This window comes from Astatotilapia calliptera, chromosome 1 (genome assembly GCF_900246225.1).
Source record: "Astatotilapia calliptera chromosome 1, fAstCal1.2, whole genome shotgun sequence".
Classification (NCBI taxonomy): Eukaryota; Metazoa; Chordata; class Actinopteri; order Cichliformes; family Cichlidae; genus Astatotilapia; species Astatotilapia calliptera.
The window spans coordinates 38,145,361-38,171,738 of record NC_039302.1 but is presented as its reverse complement, the minus strand read 5'-3'; the positions used below and the strand labels follow the sequence as shown (position 1 = coordinate 38,171,738).

Sequence of the window (26,378 nt, the reverse complement as noted above, 5' to 3'; positions counted from 1 at the left end):
AACCTTTTATGTGCACTGTGAGCGACCATCTTTGAACAGAGGCGGTGGTTTACGACACCAACTCTCTGCCATCTATAATCCAGTTTTGAGATCCTCCCCAGACGCCTTAACGCCCACTCACATCCTGGGCCATCTGACCTCAGGAATTCGCATGATAAGGTGGAGCCAGGTTTCACAATGAACACACCCGAAACCCTGGCTGATTGTGACCCACACCCAGTTTCACACCTTGGCTCAGGCGATTAGAGGATCATCAGGGGGTCCTTTTGTCCCTCTGTGGGGGGTATCTCCCACTAGGTTTAAATCTGGGTCTCTCCACCATTTGACCTTAGAACTGAAGAAGCTTCTTGGATGAGAGGTGAAACGTCTTCAAGCAACTTAAGGTGTCCAGACGCTTTTCTTTCCAAGCTCCTTAGACAACAAAGAGTTAACAAAAAAGTGCTGAGAGCAGGAAATACTGTTCGTACATGGAGCTCGATATTCGAACTTCTGGTCATGTCACACAAGTTATCAGGACACAAACATTAACAGGAAGTCTTTTAAAGGTGTAGCTGAGCCAACATTAAAATGACAGCGTAATACTACGGGAGCATTTCTGGTCCTGCACTTCAGGGTTCAGGATCTCAGGTGTTGCACCTGGAATCTACACTGTGACATCATTAAAACCAGGCACAGGCCCTCCAAGGCCTATCTCCCCTCACCACACTCCCTGCTGGTAACTGATGCCCTCAGGGGTTGCGTTGGTGGTTCTTGGTGTCCGGGGCTGGGCGCTCAGGTATGTACCAGCTCACTCCCAGTGACTACTTGGCGGGGCCTGGTGCCTGTTGCTCGGTCAGGCCTCTTCCGGGGCAAAGGGGGCCCTCGGGCCTCCAGCCTCTGGGCCTGTGGCTCGGTTCACTCTGGCACAGCTGGCTGCCTGCAGAGCCGGCAGGCAGCTCTCCTCAGCTCTTCCCAGGAGGGTGGCACGGATGCTCCTCCGGTGGTCCTCCTTGGGCTCTCGCACTCTGGGGCCTCTGGATGCCTGCAGCCTGGATCTCCTCCATGCCTTCTTCATGCCCTGGGGGACGGGGCTATGGCTCTCTACATCCTCTAGCAGACCATTACATGTGGAAACCTTTTGAATACAAGCGCGCTGATCCACACAGGTGTGCACACAGGTGTTCACTGTTCATAGACATAAACTACACCTTTATTGGCTGCTACCTCAAAGCACATTGTGCGCTGTCGGTCCTGCGTGCTACACAACAACATTCAATATTTAGTATTTACTGCTGTTTACACTTGGCTAGATTAACGTGATGGTGTTGTGTTTAGTATGTTGCTTTGTTGTTTTTGCTTGTTTTCTCTTCTTTTTCTCTCAACAGGTGATCCAGGAGGTTTTTTTTCTCTTCTTTCTCTTTTTAAGTCCCCTTTCTCACTGTCCCTCTTCCCTTCTGTTTTTGTTTTCCTTCATCTTTCTTTCTCCCTTTCCTATCCCTCAGTCATGTCTGTCCCGTCTGTAAAACTGAAAATAAAATAAAATAAATAATAACAACAAAGGTCGATCAAATGGACCAATACGGCAAGGCCGTGATGGTCCATTTGGCAAAGTAAATCCATTGGGTCTCCTTGTTGGTCTTCAGACAACAATTCTGACGGCTAAAGAACCAAATGGGACAGGCAAAAAAAAAAAAAAAAGAAATCATGAGAAACGCATCAGGGCTTCTTGTTTATCAGCTTTACAGAGAAAAATGCCTTAGAGACGCATCATACTTCACAGTTTATCCCAAAATGATGTATTGAACATATGTTTTCAGGTTTGAAGCAATTGATCTGGGCTATGCTTGGTAGAGGTATAATGCCAGTTACAAATCTCTCAACATGTGTACACCGTGCACCAATTTTGACAGAAAATACACAAACTGATACGAGGCTTTTTCCATCTTGTGGGGCTTACAAAAAAAAAGAAAGAAAGAAAAACACCCAGTCCTGAAAGACGTGCGTATAAAGCTAAAGAAGTATCCAACCGAAGGTGTCGGCTGGCGTGAAATATCGTTTCACATTGAAAGTGAAAATTCCTAACATGTGACAGTTGTTCCGGTGTTAAGGGTCCGGTTTGGTTTGTACGAGTAACACGAGATAAACCAGTCCAGTAACGTCCTGAAGAAATGAAACCGATGTGCTAATATGGTAAATGGGTTTATATTAAGACACTAATGAACACTGGCAGGGTCCTTACACCTCACAGAGTGGGTAACGTGATCACACAGGTTTGGATGTTTGGAGCGTCTGTTGGAAGCACCGAGACGCCGTAAACACCTACAGTTCAGAAGCACACGGCACAGATGTGACTCGATCAGGGTACTTTCATTTCTTATTGTCTCAAAAACGATTATGATACCAACTCATCTGTTAGTCAGTGAATGAATGAACTAAACAAAATGCTGGTCACCAAGTCAGAGCTTAAAGTTTTTGTTTGCTTGTTTAATATGAAGGCGAGTGAGCTTCAGGTTTCCGGTAAATGCCAGGCGCTGCTCCAGAAAGCAGGTTTATCAGATTCTTTCTGTTTCTGTTCCAGAAGAGCCAATCAGAGTCTTCAGTCGGCTCTGATCGTGTTCATCCAACATTTGTAGTGAAAGAAGCCGGGCTGTGCGCAGCAGTCTGTAAGAGTTACCATCAGAGGCTGCTGTTGAATCCATCTCCCCCGCTGAGCTGCATCATTTATTTGTGTTCATCAGCACTGGCTCTCTGTGCCTCCAGCCTCTTATTTTAACCACGTGCCGTGCTATCCACCGCCCCCTGCTGACCGTTAAAAAGAGTGCAGGTTTAAGGACCTTCAGTTTTGGCTTTAATCTTCAGACGCTGATGAGTTTAGGTCAGCTCTTGTTCCTGAACAGAAACCTGGAGTTTCATCTCAGGATGAAAACCCTCAGATATTTACCTGAACCTGGTCTCTGGAATGAGCCCACAAACAAAAGCAGACGTCTGCGAGTGAAAAATTCCCAGTGTGTTCTTCCAGCATTCACAGAGACAACAGCCGACATCAGTGATGTCAGGGCGGAGTGATGGTGCTGGATCCTTCTGTCAAACTGAGACGAGACAAACCGCTCCAGTAACATTCAGCAAAAAGTGAAGAATAAAAGGTGTTTTTGTGTCAGCGCGACAGAAGAGTGTGGATTTAGACCCTGGTGTGAAGCTGAAATCCAGCTGAGCACACATCTGTGCTTATCTGTAACTTTAAATTCATTTCACTTTTACTGCACGGCACCAATTCACAACTGCAGTCGCCTCCAGCAGCTTTAAACTGTAAGGCTGTAAAGACCCTGCAACGCTGGAGAGGAACCCAACAATCAGACGATGCTCATGAGCAGCACCTGGAGTGGAGGCTGAGGGAGGGGCAGCCAAAAGGCCAACAGAGCTCCTGAGCTCAAACTACAAAGCTTCAAATCATTTCAGACATTTTGCAGTCACTGATGAAAGTATTGCAGTATTTATAGTTGTATGATGGAAATAATGAAACTGAAACTCACACACTGACACCTCACACACAAACACACACCTGCTATAAAGGTGTGTGTTTGTGCTCGTGCTTCATTCCTCTCAGGACAGCAAAGGTAAGAAACATAGATCATTACAGCTTTTCTGTCTTTCTGCTACTTGTCACTTAAACTTGATCAGTCATTGTTGATCGCACCAGCTGATCCATGTCGTCTATATTAGCTTATTTTAACTTTAACTGCTGTGGACGAGTCAGGAGTGCTTTTTAAAAGTTCGCGACATGAATCAACAGTCAAAAATATTATCAATGATTACAAATAAATCTGAATATTTTTCTTCTGATTAAATATTAGACTGAACGTCTGCTGCTTGGACCTTACAGGCCTGATGTGATTTGCTGCTTTATGAATAAAACTGAATTTGTTCTGACAGTAAAATTACATCACAGTTACATCCAGGCAGAAACTGACAGAATTTTACCCAAATACTTCATCAGTAAGATGAACGACAAAATAAAAAAAGATCTCCAACAACTGCTCGACAAATTATGGTCTGAGCCAGATCTCAAGGTCACCATGAAGAACTCGGTGAAAGGAGGAATTAAGACCGGAGGATGTGCGGTTGTTGGTGGGCTGGTTGGTGGACCTCCGGGGTTTGCTGTGGGTGAGTACATCAATTATCCATTTGTGAAGCAGACATTAAAGCAGCTGATGATCGGGCCAAATGAAACGAAAGAATCGAGGACACAGTGAGAACTTGGACAAAATCAATCAGATTTTTTATTTTATTGGGTTATTGGACTGATAGACTGCCATGTTCAAAAAATCTATAGGTATGTGGAATTGGGAGAAAACGATCCCTCACACAGAGCTTTAACTTCTCAACTTCAAAAATATAAACTGCTGTACGTGAACTTTTTGTCCATTTAAGTGCAGATCAGCAAACTGTGAGCGGTAAACTTTGAGTCTCCATCGCTCTGCTCTCTGCTGGGAAACTGTTGAACCAAACCAACACATAAGTTGCAATGAAGTGAAAATTCTTTGAAGCTTTGTGGAGTTGAGGGGACCGAAGCATTTTAGCAGTCATGCGATGAACTTGAACCTCAGTCCCATCAGATATAATTTACTCTCAGTCTCCTCTGATGTTTTTAACGAACACCTTTTATTGCTTGTAATGCACAGACACACCAACAGAGGGCAGTAATATCTCTTCAACATACATTGTAAAATTACTATTACAACATCCTCTTCAAGACAGGCAGAAATATTTCTAACTGGAAACTTGATTCAAATAATCCGTCAAAAATATAACACGAATCAACACAGTGGCCATTTCCATGGTGAGGAATGAAGAGAAACAGCTCCTAAAGCAACATATGTGACTCTCCATCCACCCTCTTGTCTTCCAGGTGCAGCCATCGGAGGCATCTACAGCTGGAAGACCAGTGACGATTTCAAGCCTCTGCCTCAGATCCTGCGCGAGATGCCTCCTGCTCAATTGGACGAGCTCCTTAAATCAGTCATGGCTATTTTAGTTCATCTGAAATGGGAAACTGTAGAGGGCCTCATTGATTATGTGATGAAAGACATTCCTCTCAAGAAAGCAATCATTGATGAGTTAAAGCGCAGGGTGAAAACTTTAACCTGAGAACAGGTGTGCCGTGAGTTCTGGCTGCCTGCAGACTTTTCATGACAGTCAGGTCTCTGTGAATAAAGAGGTTTCATGTTGAACCCTGAAGCACACAGAGGAGAGAAAATCTTTCTTCATCTTTTTCAAATAAAACAAACTGATGAGCCTTTTTGTGTTTCCACAAATGTTCGCATTATAATGATTGAAGGTGCAGCGCTGCACGTGTACATTATGGATGTACACGTGCAGCCGACGATGATGCTGAAAGACCCGATGAAGTGATACAAGCTGCCGGTTCAGTTTAAGATCTACTTGAAACTGTAGGTAGAGTAGGTTGAAATCAAAGTCACGCACATACTGAACAAAATGACTTTGGGAGTTATAATTCGAGTACCATCTGCAAATTTATTTATTTCATATTTTTGTATTCGTGATAAAACTTGTCACATTTGTTTAACGCAGCATGACAGTTACATGGAAATAACATTTTCTTTTCTGTCTTTGTGACTCAAAATTTCATGTTAAAAGTTTCTCTACATGCGGGGGTGTCCCACGGTGGCTATCCCCGACGGGATCTAGCACGCGCTGGGCAGGGAGAGTGGACCCAGCTGACTCCGCCTCCATTACAACCAACTAGAGGTGGAAGTGACGTTTGACTTTAGTGAAAAGGTGAAAGATGAGTGTCGTTACACTGTGGTTCAGTCTGTGGGTTACAACAGAAAATTATACATTTATTGTTCTCACCTGTTATCGGACGGGATAAATTAAAAAACAAAAACAGGACAGTTTGGCTGATAATTATTTGGATCCCAATGAAACTGTCTAAACCAGCGGTGCCCAACCTTTTTTGCATTACGGACCGGTTTAAATCCGACAGTATTTTCACAGACCGGCCTTTAAGGTGTCGCGGATAAATACAACAAAATAAAACCAGTACCGGTACCAAAAAAGAAGATTTATTCATAACACACGTGAAAAGACCCAGGGAACCAAGTTAATGATAAAAACGATAAAAACCTTAAAAACCATAGCCAACCAAGTTCAGCTTTCGTGGCCCGGTCCATGGCCTGGGGGTTGGGGACTGCAGCTCCAAAGAGCTCCAAAACTTCAGGAGTAGTTAGTCACTATAAGAAGTGTTTGTTAACTGAAAATCAAGAATGATGGATGCCATTTGTCCCTGATTTGGAAAGCCCGCTCGCAACGCATGGGAAACAAATCCTGTCAGGGATACTTAGCGTGGAACGACACGGGCACAGCTTGGAGGCTCAGCATGACCTTGAAACTTTCAACTAACCACACCAAAGTAAGCCGAGCTATGTCAAAGCTCGCAAACCCCCCAAAATTCCTTCAGAGGAACAACAACATGAAGGTGCTACTAACAGGATGGTGGAACTGAAGGTAGCGTTAAGAGAGTTGAGGACGCTTGGCTCGCAGTTTAAGTCCAGCATTGACAGCATTGGTAAAATGGGTGAGATGACCACCTGTGTCACAACACACCAGTTTGAGAGATCGAGCAGAAAGTAGAGCGCCGCCGCCTGCAGACAGAAGAACCTGAAGAACGTCTGGAGAGCAGCAGTGGCGAATTAGCAAAAGCAATGGAGCAAACTGCCTGGTCGAGGTGTGGCATGAACCGAATCCTGGAAAAGTGGAATACTCGTGTCACTATAGTACATTAAAAACTTGCTCCCCCATAGATTACTTCCCTGTGTCAAGAGAGCATTCTTGTTATCACAAATGAAAAACTGCTGGCACAGCTGTATAGTTATAAGTGACCATGGTCCTGTCTGTTAGCATTTACGGGTGGGTGGCTGTGGCTCAGGTGGAAGAGCAGATCATCTACTGATTAGAAGGCTGGTGGTTCGATCCTTGGCTTCCCCGGTCTGCATGTCAGATATCCTTGGGCAAGATACTGACCCCAAGCTGCCCTCTGATGCGCTCATCGGACTGTGACTGTAGATGAGTTTGCACTTGTGAATGCATGAATGAGGCATGTTGTATAGAGCAGAAAAGCACTCTATAAGAATCAGACCATTTATATAGACGGAACAAAACGCTGAATTTATTACATACGTTAAAACCAGAACAGCATCGATTTTGGATCAAATACTGGCCAAACTAGTACCAACATAAGCTGGGAGGAGAGGAGAATTAATCAGCTTTACAAGCTCCAACATTTAAAGAGAAAAAATGAAATGGAAATTTCAGGAAAACAGATTAAACTCTTGGAACTTCAGCTTATTAAAAATAAAGACTACAACTACTCAAATCAACTTACTTCTTTTGACAGCAAAATATAACAAGTTACCCACTGACAAAGCGGAGAAAAAGCTCGCTCTGGCTCAAAACATCTTATTACAATCAAGGAGAAAAGGCTGGCAATGGGCACGGAGAACTCAGACATCACAGTCTGAGACAGCAATTAGGATAATTCTTCAGGAAACCTAATAATAGACCCCCTAGAAACTTACAGTAGTTTTAAGGAACACCACACAGATCAGAATGTCTCAATTTGACCAAAACACATTTATCAGTCATTTGCAATTTCACACAATGATGATGAAAATTTTTTTTATTTATACAGCACCAAATCACAGCAGCAGTCTCCTCAAGGTGCTTTATACTGAAAACCCCCAACAATCATATGAGCCCATGAAAGCACTTTGGCGACAGTGGGAAGGAAAAACTCCCTTTTAACAGGAAGAAACCTCCGGCAGAACCAGGCTCAGGGAGGGGCGGAGCCATCTGCTGTGATTGGTTGGGGTGAGAGAAGGAAGACAGGATAAAGACATGCTGTGGAAGAGAGACAGAGGTTAATAACAGATATGATTCAATGCAGAGAGGTCTGTTAACACATAGTGAGTGAAGAAGAAACACCCAGTGCATCATGGGAATCCCCGGCAGCCTACGTCTATTGCAGCATAACTAAGTGAGGATTCAGGGTCACCTGGTCCAGCCCTAACTATATGCTTTAGCAAAAAGGAAAGTTTGAAGCCTAATCTTGAAAGTAGAGATAGTGTCTGTCTCCTGAATCCAAACTGGAAGCTGGTTCCACAGAAGAGGGGCCTGAAAACTGAAGGCTCTGCCTCCCATTCTACTTTTAAGAAAGCAGTCTTACATAAGGTGGAAAGATTAAATCTAGTTATAAAAACCCTTTTTATCAGTTCAACATAGGACTTAATTATCCAACCACTGATGTTAAATCAACTGACAAACTATGACCGTTTATTGAAGTAAGTCAAAGAAACACCTGAGCAATGGATAACTATGCCCATATCACCGATCAATGTTAAAATGTTAATGTCCAAAATGTTTAAAACAAACAAAACCCCCACTAGTGACAGGTGGTATAAAGCCCACCACCCCTGTATCTCTTGGTCTCCCCAGTATGGACAAATACAGTTTGGACGTCAGCAGGAAGATCGGGTGGTGGCTTTAAAATATGGTTTGAGAGGAGCGTGAGGAGGATAGGTCTTTATCTAAATGGCAGCTTTCTAACATTTAATCAACGTTGTCAAACTTATAACAACACTAAAAAGATATTTTTTTTAAAATTACAGTTAAGACACTTGATTTGATCTAAACATATGCCTTCAACACCACTATCCAATCTCACACTCCGTAAGAAAAACCCCACCATCGATCAGTTGGAGGCGTGGAGACGGGATATTCTGGAAAACATACAAGAAACAAAGGCTCGTTTAAAATCTCACAAACAGCCAGAGTCCAGAGAGTCTGGAATCCGAGACATTCCAGACTCATGTTGGAGACTTTCAGGAGAAAAAGGCTTCTTCACTCTGTATGGGACCGGTCAACACTGAAGAAACACTGGAAGACGTTAAAGTATAGTTAGGGCTGGATCAGGTGACCCCGAATCCTCCTTTAGGTGTAGGCTGCCGGGGGATTCCCATGATGCACTGGGTGTTTCTTCTTCACTCACTATGTATTAACAGACCTCTCTGCATTGAATCATATCTGCTATTAACCTCTGTCTCTCTTCCACAGCATGTCTTTATCCTGTCTTCCTTCTCTCACCCCAACCAATCGCAGCAGATGGCCCCGCCCCTCCCTGAGCCTGGTTCTGCTGGAGGTTTCTTCCTGTTAAAAGGGAGTTTTTCCTTCCCACTGTCGCCAAAGTGCTGCTCATAGGGGTCATATGATTGTTGGGTTTTCTCTGTATGTATTATTGCAGGGTCGACCTTACAGTATAAGCACCTTGAGACAACTGTTGTGATTTGTCTCTGTCATCCAGACTAAATCTAATATTGTTGGTATGCAGGCACCTTATGAAAACTGTGCTGTAAGTGTATAACCTAACAGCATTATGTTTAACTCAAAGGAGGAAGGAGGATGACGATCCTGTCGTGGAGAAAAATGTATTTGCTGTCAACAGAAGTTACTGTTTGAAGCCATAAACCATGTATTGCACGGCTGGTTTCATATAAATCATTGTGTAAATCCATGTTGTGGTTTAAGAAAAACTAACAAAAACGTTTAAAACATGCTTTATTTTCACATTATTGAGAAACTCTACACATCATTCACTATTCGTCTGTTATGTGACGTTTTTATTAGTGTAGAATTTAAGACAGAAAATTCCTTTTCATGGTAAGAAAAAAGAAATCAGATATTCATGTACAAATCTGAGGCAATTATATGAGTGCTGCGAAGTTTCAGCTTCATTTCTAAAAACACTTTTGAAGGTTTGAAAACATTTTATTATTTTTATTCAAAACGAAGCGAGATCGAGTTACCAGGAGGCTTTTTTTCCTTTTTGAATAAAAACAGCAGATTTCAGGTTATTAGTTTGTAAAATATGTTTATTTGTAAAAACACATTTGGATGTTGAAATGACATCACAGTGACATCAGCAGCCGTTTCTTCTGCTTCGATGGCGTGCGATCCTTCAGCGAGGCACACGTGACTGAGCGCGAGCGTCCGTCAGGAGCGACGACGGATTTTAAAGACGTAAAGTTCAGGAAACGCGACGAGCGGCTGCTTCGGCCTGAGCTGCCACACGGAGCTTCAACGGGTCGCAAAACTTCGTCTACAGATTAGCTTCAGGACAGAAACTGAGAGGACGTCCAGCTACGACGGCGAGAGCTGGAAGCCACAGCGTGAGGTCAGACCTTAAAGTTTCCTCGCTCTGAGGTGAAGCCGTGACGACTGAGCCCGTGGCATTGAACACTTCTCTATGGGCAGTAACGAGGAAGAACGCTGAGAGCTTCCTGCTGGGCCGACCAACGCTCAGACATCGTTTCATCGCCTCCTGAAAGCTCAAACTCACGTGTGCCAAACTGCAGCCGGGAGAGGCCAGGCTTCACCTGCTGGCTCAACAAGCTGCTTCCTGCCACGTACAGGACGTTCCTCCAACATCTCTAATGTTTAGCACAAAGGCTGATGCGTCAGCAGAGACAAAGCTGAGCTTCAGTAATCAGAGTACCTGGCTCACTGTGTGCTGACAGCAGGGGCGAGCTGCGGGGTCAGCAGCCGATGAAGGCACAGGTGTAAAAGAGGCTGAACAGAGTTCACCTTGAAGGCACTGCAGGTGAGGCGTCTGACGGTCTCCTTTAAAACGATGGAGACTTTTTCGTGAACCTGAAGCCGAAACGGTGACGGCGCCGCGTGAGGCGTAAACACCGGAAACAGCGTTTTCTTTCTGTCACATCGACGTCTGTGAGGCTGAAGCCCACGCGTGAACGCTCGCTCTGTACTAGTCACGTGTGCCGTCGCAGATCAGGATGAGGACACGTCACACAAACGCAGGAGATTCAGCAAACAGCGACAGAAATGTGAAGAGTGCAGTGGTGCTTTAAGGCAAACGTAGTGTGTGAGGCAGTGATTGAGGCTCTTTGTAAGGCCTTTATGTTCTCAGTAACAAACGTTCACAGACTCGACCATCTGGAGGTAAGAACGAGGCGAGGTCAAAGGCCACCTTTAACTCATGACTTTTGGGCCACGTCCCCTTCAAACCTACAAAGCCGTCTCCTTGTTCACCTCTGCACCTGCTGCAGATTCCTAGATGGCTCCCTGGAAGTCCCGCTCCAAACGGGAAGCTTGGATCCGTGGCTGGAGGAGCAGCATTCCCGTTTGGTGTCTGAAAGCGAGCCAACCGGTTCAGAGGTGCACAAGAAGAACAGACGCGCTCCCATGACCTCATGACCTCCAGCACAATAAGAAGATCCTAGCTAGTGTTCTACGAGGACTTTTTGTCTTTGCTGAATTATCGTGTAAAATTTATGTGCAAAAGCAGAACCGCCCCAAGCATCTGAAGTCGTTGTTACACCAAAGACAGAAAAGCTGCGGCTTTTCCTCCCGAGGTAAACGACGCCGACCTCTGATCGAGCGATTCTGGTTTGAAGGCGTGCGATTGGTGGGATTGTTCTCTAAAGGGAAAGGCGGCAGAGTCAGGACCTGCAGCGAGGCGCTCACAGTGAGGGACGATTAAAGCAGTGTGATTAGTAAAGCTGTGTGCAAAAATACATTTGGATTCATTCAGATGTAAAGCAAGAAAAATAAAAAAGACTTTACACTGTACAGGAGCTGAGGTGTGAGAGGCGGCGAGTCTAAAACTGCTCTGAGAGCAGCTCGCAGAGTCTCTGAGACACCGAGTCCCTGCTGGTCCGGAGCGTGAGGCGGTACATCTGCACAGGAAGCACTCAGAGTTACACACAGGTGAGGGTTGCACACAGAGAGAGTGTGTGTGTGTGTGTGTGTGTGTGTGTGTGTGTGTGTGTGTGTGTGTGTGTGTATGTGTTTACCTGAGCCTGCATGTTGGGCTCCAGTCTGAGCAGGCAGCCCACCTGAGTGGTCTTCGTGTGAACGACTCCCGCTCCGACAAAGTTCGCAGGATTGGGATCGACGCCGTCCAGCAGAGCGACACCGAAACCTAAAATCTGGAGAAAAATACATTTTCATATTCACACCGTGGGAATAAACGTGGACGCTTCGGTCAGCGTCTCTGCACGCCCGCGAGTCTCGCGGTCGCCACGCCGCAGCCTCACTCCCTACCTGTGTGCCGACCTCAACTTCGATGTTTGTGCAGCAAATTCCTGATCACGTTCGTCTTATCTCCACAGGCTGAAGAGCGTATGCTGTAATCTGATTACTGCTATAATACAGCTATATTACTGTGTAACTCTGTGGCTCATCTGCACGACTCAGGTGGCTCACACCTGAACCGAGGGTCAGAGGAGGAGTTTATCCTCATCAAAACTCCAGCGTGTAACATCTGACCACTAGGTGTCAGTAGACTTTAGACACCTGAGCACAAACAGCTCGTTATCTTACTGCACCTGACGACATGCAGCAGCCTGAGGGGGCGGCTGCTGTGATTCTAGCTGCGGAAATAAAACTGAACAAAAACTTGTTTACAGCCAAAGTGATTTGTGTCTTTTTACCTTGGCCTTGGCGACCTCGGTGTCCATCGGGTGTTTGGCTTTGAAGATTTTCTGGACCTCCTGCTGAGGACTGCGGACAAACAGAAGGAAACGAGTCCTCGATTACTACGTGACCCATTTGAACCCCGACCCGTTATCCAATCCTGAAAGCTCCTCACAGAAACACACTCGAGCTCTCTCAGATCGATCAGACATAAAACAGAACAAATGTTTGGTGTCAGCGCTCGAATTCAGAGGCTGAAGTGTTTTCAGTCACAGCAGCGATCGACCATCGATCGGCGTATTGATCAGTGAAAGCTGCGCTTACGCTCCGAGCTGCTTCCAGCGCTGGAAGAAGTCCTGCGACATCATCTCTGTGGGCTGGAAGAACTTGTTGAGCATCACGGGGAGCTTCACAGCGATGTTCTGCAGGGCCCCACCATACCTGAACGTGAGCACACACACGCAGTCAGAAGTGAGCACACAAACACACACGTATGTATTTATATCCTTGCGGGGACATCTCATTGACATAATGCTTTCCCTAGCCCCCACCCTACCCATCAAAAATGAATGCCTGACCCTGAACCTAAGCAGAACCTAACTGTGACCCTGACACTAAAACCACATTTTGACTCTCAAAAATGCCTTCAAACTCCTGGGACCCGGATTTTGGTCCCCACGAGGATAGTAAACTACCAAGTTTTGGTCCCCATGAAGATGTTAATACCTGTGCGCGCGCGCGCACACACACACACACACACACACCTGAACTGGATGTTGAGCACCGGCGCATCGCTGAAGTCTGACACACACTCGATGTTCAGGATCTGCTGCATCTGAGCTCCGCCCTCTATCACGGGGTCGACCGCCTTCGAGTGGACGTTCAGCTGTGGACGCGACCGTTAAGGACTCTACTGAAGGTCACAGAGCTCCACATCATCAGAGACACAAACTCCTCTGAGTGAGCCTTCCTGATACTCACGGGGTTATTCTCCGACTACTGAGTGCTACTACTGAGTGCACACGTCTGTGATCAAACTCAAACTTTCAGCTGGATTTTATTCTTTTTAAACGCAGGACGTTACGGTTCAGGCCCCCGACACAAACACTAGCACCAAAGATTTAACGTGCGAGCGCATGACGTCCAACTCGTCTGCTCTGGTGTTTCAGTCTGCTCCACTCAGAGGTCAGCTTCATGCTATTGTAATTATAAACCTGCTCCCTGTTTCTCTCGGCCGTGATGATGTGAGTGCACAGACACACAGTACAAACAGAGGACTGGTAGTAAACATGCATCAGCTTCCACAGCTCTGATGGAACAGGAAGTTCAGCGGGTATCTCACAGTCAGTTTCACCCACCGGGACGTCTTTGATCGCTCTGGAGATATTCTGATGTCACAGCATTTTAAATCTGCTCTGATTGGGTTTTCCTGCACTTTGGAGGCCGACGTTTGTTTTTCTGAACTTGTTTCAGGGGGGCGCGGTCGTCACAGGACACCACGCCCACAGACACAGAGATGCTAAAGAATCGGATGCATTTCTGTAGAAAACAGAATATAAATATTTAAAGAGGGTCTCGTCGCCTCTGCTCGGCTGTACTCGCCACCTGGGTCATGATGTTAAAGTTTCCCAACCCTCTCCAGGGCCGCCTCGGCCCCCCGAGTGGTTTTCTGAGTCGTGCAGAGCTGAAGTGGGAGCTCCTCGTGCTCTGGTTCGCTGTGCTGAAGCAGAATTACGAGGTTTGTCATGAAAGGATATGAGACTTGAGTGCGTCGCTGCTGCTCACTGAGGAGGAGAAGCTGAGGAACTGGGTGGACGTCTTGTTTCCGTAGAACACATACATGCGACCTGCGAGGGTGACCGTCAAAGTCAGGCAGCAATAATAACAAAGCTTCACAGAAAAAACAAAGATAACGAGATTTTAGCCTGAGTCTGGCAGGAGGAGGTTGTGCTTTTTAAACCTCGATTTAACGAGCGGCTGCTCACCGAGGTTCTGCCGGTACTCAGACTTCAGCCCGATCTGTAACAGCTGGTTCTCGTAGATCACGCCGTTGTTCTTACAAACAAACCTGGAAGAAGGAAAACGTGACGACAGTTACACAAAGGAAACGTCTGTGTGAAGAAGAGACATCATCGTGAGGCCGAGCACGGCGGTAAAGCTCGGCCACGCCCACAGGTTTAGCGATCTGTTCATTCACTTCATCTTGTGCAGATCTCAGAGCGGCCACTGGAATGACTCACATCGCTAACAACGAGGAACGACGGCGTACAGAGGTAAACGCGGCATTCGGTGATGTCAGAGGCTAACCTCCTGTCAGGCCGTGCATCCCGCTCTCTGCAGCAGCGGGATGCACGGCACTGCAAAGAAACCTGCGGCAGTTTGTATGTTGAGAGTTTCACACCGTCTGGTTCAAGGTGTGCAAACAGCAGGCGTGACACAGCTTCACACACAGCCGAGGTCACGTGCAACCTGCCTGCTTCACACAACACTCACAACACGACACTTTTATGTCACGTTACATGGGCATCCTCGTGGACGACTCTGCAGCGCTGTGAGAGCGGCGTGAGCACCTCCATCGACACACGGTCACCCTGAGGTCACACGGTAAACCCAAGAGCTCAGTCTCGGTCTCTACAGGCCTCAGTTAGCGTGAGAAAGGTCAAAGTTCATGGCTGTTTGCAAAGCTGCAGCAGTGGTCAGCCTTCAGACAGCTGTGCATGAACCAACGCTGCAAACCTGAACGCGCTGCAGCATCGCTGAGACGAGACAGACTCACAGAAACATCAGTGCAGGTCACTGCAGCTGAACCCCACCTGGGGAAGTTCTCCTCCGATACGTCTGTGGCTGCAGCGGGGGCGGAGCTCTCGGAAAACACGTCGATGAGCAGATTGGCTCCTGATGAGGGGGCGGGGTTTAGATTCAGGACATCCGTAAAAGAGTGGGTGGAGCTCTGGAAGACAGATACCAGCAAACAAAGTGAGAACAGGTGGAGGTGTGAACTACACCCTCCTGCCAGGATTGAATCTCTGCTTTCACCAATGAATCGATTCACAGCTGATCGAGCAGCGCGCTCATCAGTGCAGCTACTGTTTACCAAGTCAGGCTGACAGCACCATGTTCCTATCAGAGGAGGAGGGGCGGGGCCTGTCAGGAGGGAGAAGGTCATCCAACAGTGAAGAAGAAGACGGACAGAGTTTGAAGATGAAGGACGAGCTGCTAAAGGCAGCCTGCGCACGCAGACTGCAATAGCGACCTGCTGCAGGCTTTTAAACAGGTATGGGCAGATTTCACAGCAGCCAATCACAGCTCTGCTTCTGTGGTTACCTTGTTCGTGGTGTCGGTGTTCTCGCTGTGCTCCGTGCTGCCGTTGACGCTGCGGCGACTATCGTCCATGTCTGGCAGTTTTCCGGGTCCTTTCTTCTTCTTCAGCTTGGCCAGAATGGAGGACTCCCTCTCCGGGAACGGCGGCATTTCCTCCAGGACGGTGGCCTGTGCAGAGAAACAGGAAGTCAGTTAGCATCAGTGCTAGTTCACGACAGATGTCGCCACGTCGGCGGGTCTTATAGCTGGGGGGTTAACGCACCAGGATGTCGGTGCTGGCGATGCAGCTGAGCCTCAGGTACTCGACGGCTCGCTGCTGAAGCTCCACGTCTGCGTTGCGCAGCTGGCTGTCGGAGCGCAGGACGTCCTGGATGGTGGCTTTCACTTCTGGAAACAAGTTGATGAACTTGATATACGCCGACAGCAGCAGCGCCCGAGTCGGCACAGAGCACAGGTGGAACTTGGAGTGAAGGAGATTGAACTGGACCAGAGGGCTGAGGAAGAGGAGACAGAGTCGCGGTGAAACCTGCGAGCGGTCCCGTCAGCTTCAGCAGCAACGCGTCAGCTTTACTGACAAATGACACGTTTCCTAAAGTCTGCCGGCACATTTTTCCTATTCTGTCACAAAATCGTCCAGAATGAGAGAAGAGCTCAGAAACTATTTATTATTCTTTCTAATAAAAATCTCAAATAACAACGAGACCAGACAAACATCCCCTGGACTGTGATGATCAGCTGTGGGTGTGGTTTGTACCTGGAGCGCGAGTCACCAGCAATCAGGTTACCGAACTCCCCCAGGATGTACCCGCCCACCTTCACCAGGTTCTCGTGGCAGGCGGGGGCTTGCAGCGCCTGCAGGTCAGAGAGGAAGTGACTTCATGAGACGGTAGAAGACACAAACGAACCAGTCACACGGGCCGGAGACACATTCAGGATCACAGCTGCGTTCATGAAGGATTCCTTCATCCAACCGACCAATCAAAGAGCTTTAAGCCCACTCGTTTCCTCCGTGAGGACCTCAGTGTTCAATGATCGAGCCAGTTAAACTTGTGTGTCACACAGCCGTTTGGAGCCTTTAAAGAAACCCAAACGTCCGGACAGAATAAAACCTGATCACATGATCACAGACTGAAGCCACTCTGAACGTGTCTGCTGGGAAAAGAAGTGCGAGTTAAATCTGCGCCGTACCCCGACACGCTGCTCCCTGCAAATATAACTACACGTCACAGCAGTGCAGCCTGCAGCTACTGTGATTGGCCGGGTCGGTGCCGTCGGATCCCTGTGCGACCACATGTCAAATACACCGCGCGTGAGCATGAAGCTGGCAGCGGCGCCAGCTCGACAAAGATTCACCGCACAAGTCTTAAACAGCGGTGAGCTCTGTAGCGTTCAGGGACAGCAGCGAGGCTCACCTCAAACACGGTCTTGGCGGCGTAACCTTGGACGTCGTCTCGGTTTATGACGATCTGGATGACGCGGTACCAGACCTCCTCGCTGACGTAGTCCCCAGCGATGCGGATCAGGTTCAGGATGGTGTCCACGTACCAGGTGTAGTCCACGGCGTACTTCTCCGCCAGGATGGCCACTTTGAGCACCTGAGGAAGAGAAGCCAGAGGCTGAAGACGAGCGCTCACGCCACTTAAAGCGAACGGCGAAACGTGCTGACATCACAACCCACTATCTCCTCTCTGATGGAGTAGTCGGCGGTCTCCAGGTAGCTAAGCATCTCTGCCACGATCTGCTTGGCGTTGCTGCGGTCGCACATGGCGTAGAGCAGATCCACGGCGCGCTGGCGAACACTCACATCTCTCTCCGTCTGCACGGGACACACACCAGGAAGCAAGTGTGAATTTCAAAGTAAAGGTCAGACTTATTGGCAAGACTAGTTTTTAGTGTTCAAAGATTGAACCGAACCAAACCTTTGAGTTTTGTCCAAGTTGAGGAGGAACGGACGACTGACGTCCAGCTGAGCGAGACTCACCTTCAGAGCGTTGATCACAGTCTCCATGTGCGTCTTCACGGCCTCGTGGGAAAATTCGGAGCTGGCCAGCGTGCACATGCTCTCCAACGCCAGGTAACGGAGGTTGGTTTCTCTGTGCTGGAGGAACTGGCCCAGCTGGTTACAGGCTCGTACCAACAGGGTGGGCTCGCTGGGAGACAACGGGGGACAAGCGTGAGGCTCAGATACGACACCCGAACACGATGACGTCCGAGGACGACCGGAGCTACGCGTGTCAGGAACGTGGGCCGGGCCCAGGAACCCCTCTCTACACTGCAGCACATCTGCACAGCAGCTGCTCGCTCAGCCCTCTGACATCATCTGTTTGTTTGTTTTTAATCTGATTTCATCACGTTGAGCTTTTTGCATATTTTTACTTTGTACATTTAAATTTGAACATTTTAAAATGTTAAATATTTCAGTGTAACTTACTGAGCTCATATTTTCTGTTTTTTAACATTTAACTTAAATTAGTACTTTTAATTTATTACTTACTGACTTTGTGTTTGAGTTAAATTTGTACTTACTGAGCTCTTTGTTCTGGTTTCCATGGCAATGCCTTGCATTTTACACACAAACCTGATTCCTGTTACATTTCGTCTCGATCACAGGTGATGGGTCTGTCTCTGCGCCCTCCCTGCGACAGACTGGCGGCCAGCCCAGGTGTTCCCGCCTCTCACCCAATGACAGCTGTGCTAGGCACTGGCCCCGCCCACATGCAAAAGCAAACTGACGGATGTTTTGTTTTCTCCCCCACACTTGGGGATAAACAAAGCGTGTATGACCTGCCTGTCATGGTGGATGATGAGGGCGATGGCTTCAAACAGAACGGCGTTCTTGGCGTTGGAGTGTTGGACCTTCTTGGACTTCGGAGGTTCCTGGGCTTTATTGAGGATGGTCTCTAAACACTCGGTGAGACGACTTCTCAGAGCGGCGTCCTCTGCAAAGAAAACCAGACGCTTCAAGCCCCGTCGCCACGGTTACGCCTCTCAGACCTTTACTTATTCGTGGTGGACTAACGCGTGTGTGCCGTACCTGGAGGAGGGTAGCACTGCAGCAGGCGCAGCAGTTTGACGGACAGCCACGGGGCAGCCACAAAGTAGTACGTGTAGTCCTGCAGGTCGATGGACGCCGACGTCACGATCTAAACAAACAGGAAGGAGATTAACGTCCCCGCTGGTTTATGATTGAGCCGAGCGACGCGGAGGGTCACACGGACACCCACCCTGCTGAGCCGGGCCACCGCCAGTGACACGGAGGTCTTAAAGTCATCCGGATTCTTCTGGGCCAGAGTGGTGATGAGGCTGGTGGCTGCCGTCACCACGCCCTGAAATAAAGGAAGGCAGAGTCAGCGTTTCAGGGCGGGGTTTAAACTACGGCATCACATCGATCAGCTCGTTCTCACGATAAATATAAGTATTTAGCTCGCCACGAGGAGGCGGAGTCTCACCAGGTGCTGATCGTTCAGCAGATGGACGACCCGTGTGGTCCATTCGCCCATGGGCACGAGGTCGGGCGACGTCCTGTTGAGCCGTAACAGACACAGAGCTGCGCTCTGCTTCACGCTGTCCATCGTGTCCCTGAGAGAAGCAACGGCGACACGAGTTCACCAAACAGGAAGAACACCAGCAGCGAGCAGCCGAGGACACGCCCACATTACCCATTGGTAATCAGACTACATCAGATTACACAGGCTTAGACCTACAGTCTGCTCAGACTGTTCACACCAGCTCTGTGTTATTTCATTAAGCTGATGCACCACGATCGCTGTTTTCTTATCGTTCACTCGCGAGCTTGTTCCCAGTAAAAATCTGATCCGTCGCTTCCAGTCTGGCCCAGAAGGAGGTTTGCAATTTTTTTGCTGTTCTTTGATTTGTAACTGATTTCTGTTGCATCACACTGGCCCCACTTCCCTGTCAGAGTATCCCTCCTCCAAGAACTAGTTCCCCGATTAAGTGTCGACTGTGGGCTGAGGCCCAAACAGAACATCAACATGTGCGTTTCAGTCTGAACACGAATCCTCATCTATAACGTCGCTTTTAAGGGTTGTTTCCGGAAACGTTTACCAAAGTGCCGACGGCCCGTAACAGCCGCTCGTTTTACTGGATGGAGGTCGAGTGCTGACTCCAGCTGTGAGTGAGGAGACAGCTGTCTGTAATGACTGGAAGGATGGAGATGTGCGTGTGTGGTTATTCATCCGCCTGCTCATCTGTTTCACGGCCTGTTACCCACACACTGGCCTGTGGATCGTCACTGTGTAATGAGGTCGGCTTTATTAATGTGTAATGAGTGACGGCGCTGCGCTTCAGGCCACAGCAGTCAATCTCAGATAATGTCAGGTTGGATTTGGTGCCTTACAAACCGCTGCTGCAACAATCTACATAATTGACGTCGTATTTCTCACGAGCGCCCACAGCTGACCCTGAACCAGGTTCATGACCAACACAAACAAACTGATATTAAAGGACTTTGAGCCGCTCTGAGCTAAAACGTGTTTAAGAACGAACCCGGCCACTAAGACTCTGGGAATCTCCGAGGCGAACGCCTCCGCCATCTCTCTGCTGCCCACGTTGGCGATGCAGTGCAGGGCCAGGTTCATGAAGGTGGGGTTGCGGCTGGCGAGGTCGTTTTTGATGCCGTTGTTGATGAGGCGGATCAGGTCGCTGTTGGAGTTGACCAGCACTGAGATGAAGAGGTAACCCTGAAAGGAGGAGACACGGCAAAGGTCACGTGACGGGATATTCTTTCTCTCTCTGACTCTGGAAATCCACAAACACACACAGCAGAGCCGGAGCGTCAGCACCACCCACACGGAGCAGCTGGAGGCGTGGCCTCTGTTACCAAAACATCAGCTGATCCCAGCGACTCTCGAATCGGCTGCCCTGACGATCATCATCATTTATCAAACTCGTGTTAGTCTCGTGCTTAAAGTATTTTTACTGGATTACTCGTGTAACTGAACAGTCGTTGAGGCTTTGGAGGACGCCGTGCTGTGACAATGATCCGCCTCCACACGCTCACTCGTTTCCTTTAAGGAAACAAAAAACTGATCAATGAAATAAAACTGATCAGAAGCTGATTAACGACAGCTACCCCACGTCAGGGTCGCAGAGATAACAATTTACGTTTGCAGCAAAATTAACATTCTTCTGTCACACTTTAAGTGGAGTCTGGTGAGGTCCTACACAGTGAGTTTATAGCCTATGGCGCCTGCAGCTCCGCCTCCAGCGCTCAGCAGGAAGGATGCCCGCCAACAGCTCTGAATCTCAGCACAGACCCTCAGAGACGCTCGGAGAGCTCAAGTCAAAGGCAGCTAGCTCTGTCTGACCCAGAGATACGACCACAGCGAGTGTGGGCTTTTAGAGACGGGACAGGTGGAAAGCTGGAAATAAAATCTAGTCTCTCGGAGCTGAAATGATTTGAGCCGATTCACGTCACTCTCATCCAGAACACTGTTGGTAAAGTTGTTATTACACAGTTATTACTGCCTGCTTCATTAGAGGTTTAAAAAAAACCACCAGGACGCTGCGAAAGGGAAACGAGCGGCACTGCAATAAAAACATTTGGAACAAATGTGTTTATCAACCCAGAAGCAGAGACCACAGAGCGGCGTGAGGGGGCGGTCCTGACGCTCTCGCACGTGATAACCCTGAAACATGGCGGCCGAGCGGCTCCGACACTCACGATCTGCTTCTCCGTGTACTTGTTGGAGCTCAGGAGGTTGACGGCCTCCATGTGCCCGAAGTCGATGTCGTGGCCCAGAAGGAAGATGAAGAGCAGCTTGCAGACATACTTCTTTTTACTGTAGCCATCCAACGCCTTGTCTCCTGCACACGCACGCACGCACGCACGCACGCACGCGCACACGCACGCACGCACACACACACACACACACATTAATGTCTATGTGATAAACAGCAGCATTTTATTCCAAACAGCTGAGGCTCTGAGGGGAAAGCAGGTGGACTTTGTCTGATTCAAATCTAGTCAAATAATCCAAACCCAGTGAGAGTGGGAGGTTCAGGATCTGCAGCAGTGCAACATCAAACACACAATCTTTATTTTTGCATGACTGGGCTTTTATTCAGTGTTTGGAAACGTCATCATCAAATAAAACTGAAGAAAGATTGTTTTACGCCAGCCTCAGTACTTCATGGATAAGGAGCACAGTTGCAGAGACATGTGGACACAGTGGAAAGGCCTGAATGCCGGGTGGAGAGGGCGGAGAGGAGGCGCTATGTGGACACTCCCTGCCCGCATATCGCCTCCTCTCTGCAGCAGACTAATTATAGGCAGTGAGGAACAGGTGGCAACAGGAGAAACAGCAGCAACCAGAGAGTCAGTGAGGTTTCACAGGGCAACACAAAGCAGTCGGGACAGGAAGCAGGAAGCAGGTCAGGTGACTCGGCGAGCTCGTTTCTCCATCACCTACCTTTAAATTTGGAGCGGATGTTTGCCAGCTCCTTGTTTATCCTCTTTATCTCGGCCTCTTTACTTTTACCTGCAGACAGATCAGCGTTACTCAGCATGCACAGAGCTGCGATCACTCATGAATACAACATCCTGCCTTTTTTAAAGGACCCGCCCCCGCTGAGGAACGTGGCGTCCGGGTTTAATCGCACACTACAACATAAGAGCTTCCTGATGAAGCAGTGACATATCTTTACTTTATTATCTCCAGAAGCAGGAACCTCAGGCCGCCTGTTTTTGAAGCGTAGACCTGATGACGCAGCAGGATCACCCAGAGCTAATCCTCCTCGCTTCCTGCTCCTTTCTCGCTCTGTTGTGACCAAAACCTCCAAATCGAACATCACGCTTTGTTCAGTAAGCCCCGAAACCAGCGGCTGAGACCATAAACCATCATCACAGTGTTTACTGAGCTCAGGTCAGCTGAGCCGGAGCCTCTTTTTCTCACAGACTTCCATCCAATCAGACTTCTCTCTGCAACCGCAGGAGTCGCCCCCTGCTGGATGGTTTAAGACACTTCTGTGTCAGATTTACCTTTCAGCTAAATCCATCTTGATGTACAGTCTCTGATTGTGACAGTAGGAACATTTTTCATGTGCTTTGTTGTGAAGAACGTGATTTATAACCTGATGAGCGTTCGCCAACATTTCACATTGACCGGATAATAAGAGGTGAAGGGAGCAGAGTGGATGTGGGAGCACTCACTGACAGCCTGTGCGAACACAGAGAGCCTGAATCAACTGCACTATCAAATACAGAAGGCTTATTTTGAACTGTGAATCACAGTAAGCTGCTGTGGTGGATTCAGAATAAGTCACCCTGAAACGCCAGCATGAACAAAACCAGCAGAGCAGCAGCAGCCGGACGCTGCAGAATAAAATCAGTCAGGACGGTTTGTGTCGGGGCAGCAACAGGAAGCTCTGAGGCCTGTTTTCTCACCCAGAACACTAACGTGCAGTTCTGCAACACCGTCACCTACAACAGCGGCTTTATTTATACAACACCACCTCACAACAACAGCCATCTCTGGGTTTATACTGTAGGTAAGGACCCAACAATAACACAAACACAATATAAAAGATACTTCCTATCAAAATCTCACAGGGGACCAGAGGAAAAGGCTGTAAGGCACCACGTGGGTGAAAGTCACCTGACTTTAGTGTTTCAGGGTCAAGGTCAGGGGTCAGAGTTGTCACAGAGTGTAAGGATGCTGAAAGAGGCCAAAAGCCACTGGACTGGTCATCGTGCAGGTACCGCAGAGCCGTACCGTCACACAGCAGCTGGTTCAGTTACTGTAGCTGTAACTCGTTCCCACGACCAGCAAACAGAAACACGGGAACTGTCTACCTGCCTCCGTCTCACCTTTCCTGTGCACCTGCCCACTAACACGGACACACTCTCATTTCAAGCTTTTATTTAACCCGCTGCTGGTTTTCTCTAACCCCCCTGGAGAGCAGCACCGCCTCCTCTCGCTCTTTCGCGAGTACTCAGATTACCGTTTTGCGTTACTTTTTGCGATTAACGTTAATTCCAGCTAACGCCAACTGAGGCGGTGGACCGGAGACTTTACACACCGACTTTTACGACCTGCTAAGGCGGCACTGAGCCGCTCATGTTGGCCTGATAAAGCAGCTCACGCAGTTAAAAAGTGACGGTTTGGTTATCTCCCCACGGCGGCCCACGCCCTTTGACACGGTGACGTTAGCAGCTAGCAGCTAGCGATGATTAGCCGGGGAGGCTTGAGCGCTGGGCGGGAGTTTATCCCACTTTAACGGGGTAAATGTGTCCAGAACGAGGGCGGCAGGGGCGGGAAACTGACCCCGGGCTCGAAGTCCCCCACCCGGGCGGGTTCCCTGAGGTCCCCGCGGTACAGAGGCTAGCCGTGCCTAGCTGCGGGGTGAAGGAGACAAACTCACAGTTCCTGATGTCGGAGATGAACACGGCCAGTCCGCGCATCCCGTCCCCTTTAGACACCGCCGGCATCCTCTCCGCTGCTGGGGGGCTTCAGCTGACCCGGACAACGCGCTGCTCGAACTCTGAACTCTGTCTGTGGAACCGCCGCTGCGAGCACCAGGAGCCCCGACATATGACCGAGACAGGAACCAGACGGGCCGCGTCCCCTTCGGCGCGGAAACGCCCTGTTCCAGCCTCCTAAGGCGGGCCGCGTCCCAAACATGTTCGCTTTACCCACTCAACTGAGTGAACGCACCCGGCCCAGTCCTCACCTTTCAGCGGCCCAGAACATCTGGAGCATGAGCACCGAGGACGGGAGAGCTCCCAGATGTTTGGGAGACTGCTGTCTTCACACTCAGTCTTTTTTATTAAAACTTTTATTCATTTTTTCAGTTTACACATTTGATATGTTGTGACTTGCATTCTGTTTTTATGTACTTTTATAAACGCCCCAACTTCTTTGTAATTGACGTTATGACATCAAGACAAACAGCTGGGTTATAAGGCGGAGATTCATCTTTTGATGAATTTCTGGAGGCCCTGTGACAGACTGGCGACCCGTCCTGGACGTACCAGGCCTCCCGCCCTGTGGTAGCTGGGATAGGCCCCAGCGCCCACACAACCCTGAATCGGATAAGTGGAAGAGAAATGATGGATGAATTTCTGAAATTTGATAAGCATATCGATGAATTAATGAGGACACTGTCTAAATAATTGGCTCATTTTTCAAACTGAGAGACTTCCTTCTGTGTGAAGCTCTTCTTCTTCCTGTCTCTATTTGAGCCTCAGTTAAACTGCAGTAATGTCTATGGTGGAACATGTGTCTTAGTTATGTGGAGTAATTACAGACTTTCCAAATGAAAGTGACAAACAGTCCGAGACACGTCAAGGTCCAAACGTTTGGAGCTGGCTGGACAAAACCTTTCACACAGCCAGTGTAATTATGGACTCGTGTCTCTGCACTGATACAGGCTCAGTCCTAAAACCGTACACTTCTCAGGCCTTCACAGTTCTCACTAGTTTTCGCTTGAATTACACACTCTGATTATTTTATTCCGTTATTCCTCAGGTGCTGGTCTGCAGCGTTACTGGGCCTTAGCATCTTTGGAGTAATTTTGGGATATTTTTAGAGTCGGCTTTGCATTCGGATTCATGCTGGAAGTTATATTTGTATTTCATGTGCATTATTTCATTCATGTGAATGAAGATCAGTGCGTAACAAGGTAAAGCAGTAAAAAAACGAGCCTGCACAGAAACACATACAGCATCAGCAGACAGTGCTGCACAAAGGCCTGGGCTCTCTAATCGCATAAACAGACAGTAGATGGATCACACTCTGAGTCTGACTCTCATTAAGCTTTTCAAAGAAGCAGCATCAGACTCAGATCTGCAGCCCAGAAAATCATGGCTGCAGTTAGCAGCAAACCCGCATCAGTGACGTTCATCTCAGAGGGCTGCTGAGGGTCACGTCCGGCCGTAAATGTGTTTAAATACGCCAGGCCTCATGTGGAGCCTGCTGGAGTCAGGCTGCAGTTTTAGACAAAATTAGAGAAGCAGATAGAGACTTCCTGTCTCTCGCTATAACTACAATTACTCGTTATAGACGGACTACATGGCCAATGTGAGCTACCCCCCCCCCGTATGAGGTTATGACCACATGCAACCGAACATGCGATGAAACCTTTGGTGGAAACTTCTAACTCACAGTGTAACCTTTGTTTTTTTGTGTAAAACAAACTGCTCTGCCAAAAGCATTCCCTCACCTGTCCAAATCATTTCACTCAGGTGTTTCAAATCAAGCACCTCGGCATGCTGACGGCTTCTACAAACATTTGTGTCGCTCTCAGGAGCTCCAGCATGATGCTGCGATAAGATGCCACCTGTGCAAAACGTCCGCTGGTAAAACTGAAGTTGCTCTTTGTTGGAGAAAAATAAAGAAGAATTTGGTTCAGTTTGAATAACTAAGGCTTCGGTTCCACAGGTGACTCAGACCCGCCCTCTGTTTTCTGACAGAGGTGATGTCCTGAGCGATGACTCCTGATCACGAGATCCAGTTGATAGGTTTTGAAGTCTTATCAATAAAAAGCTGTGACGGCTCGCTTTACAGTCCTTTTGCAATATTATTATCAGTGTCTGCTCACACTGACTGGTC

The 26,378-nt window shown here is 48.2% G+C and overlaps 2 protein-coding genes across 3 annotated transcripts; one reads left to right on the top strand and one right to left on the bottom strand.

The window, feature by feature from the left end:
- Nucleotides 1-3,399: 3,399 nt before the first annotated feature.
- LOC113026156 (protein C19orf12 homolog) lies at nucleotides 3,400-5,219 on the top strand. 2 transcript variants are annotated; one of them, XM_026174741.1, is made up of 3 exons: nucleotides 3,400-3,593; nucleotides 4,039-4,140; nucleotides 4,886-5,219. In XM_026174741.1, the coding sequence occupies exons 2-3, from the start codon at nucleotides 4,053-4,055 to the stop codon at nucleotides 5,122-5,124; spliced, it is 327 nt and encodes a 108-aa protein (XP_026030526.1). In that variant the 5' UTR covers nucleotides 3,400-3,593; nucleotides 4,039-4,052; the 3' UTR covers nucleotides 5,125-5,219. The 2 variants fall into 2 exon arrangements, with proteins under 2 accessions (XP_026030526.1, XP_026030445.1); XM_026174660.1 differs by having other exon boundaries at nucleotides 3,974-4,140.
- Nucleotides 5,220-9,905: 4,686 nt separating this feature from the next.
- On the bottom strand, nucleotides 9,906-24,463 carry LOC113027676 (AP-2 complex subunit alpha-2). The gene is made up of 22 exons (XM_026177344.1): nucleotides 24,190-24,463; nucleotides 22,239-22,307; nucleotides 21,491-21,633; nucleotides 20,314-20,507; nucleotides 19,257-19,386; nucleotides 19,032-19,133; nucleotides 18,842-18,950; nucleotides 18,596-18,746; nucleotides 17,789-17,957; nucleotides 17,486-17,623; nucleotides 17,220-17,402; nucleotides 16,562-16,659; nucleotides 16,070-16,301; nucleotides 15,811-15,975; nucleotides 15,300-15,436; nucleotides 14,472-14,554; nucleotides 14,244-14,333; nucleotides 13,251-13,374; nucleotides 12,811-12,927; nucleotides 12,504-12,573; nucleotides 11,865-11,999; nucleotides 9,906-11,747 (listed from the first exon to the last, which is right to left on the bottom strand). The coding sequence occupies exons 1-22, from the start codon at nucleotides 24,254-24,256 to the stop codon at nucleotides 11,670-11,672; spliced, it is 2,784 nt and encodes a 927-aa protein (XP_026033129.1). The 5' UTR covers nucleotides 24,257-24,463; the 3' UTR covers nucleotides 9,906-11,669.
- Between the last annotated feature and the right edge of the window lie 1,915 nt (nucleotides 24,464-26,378).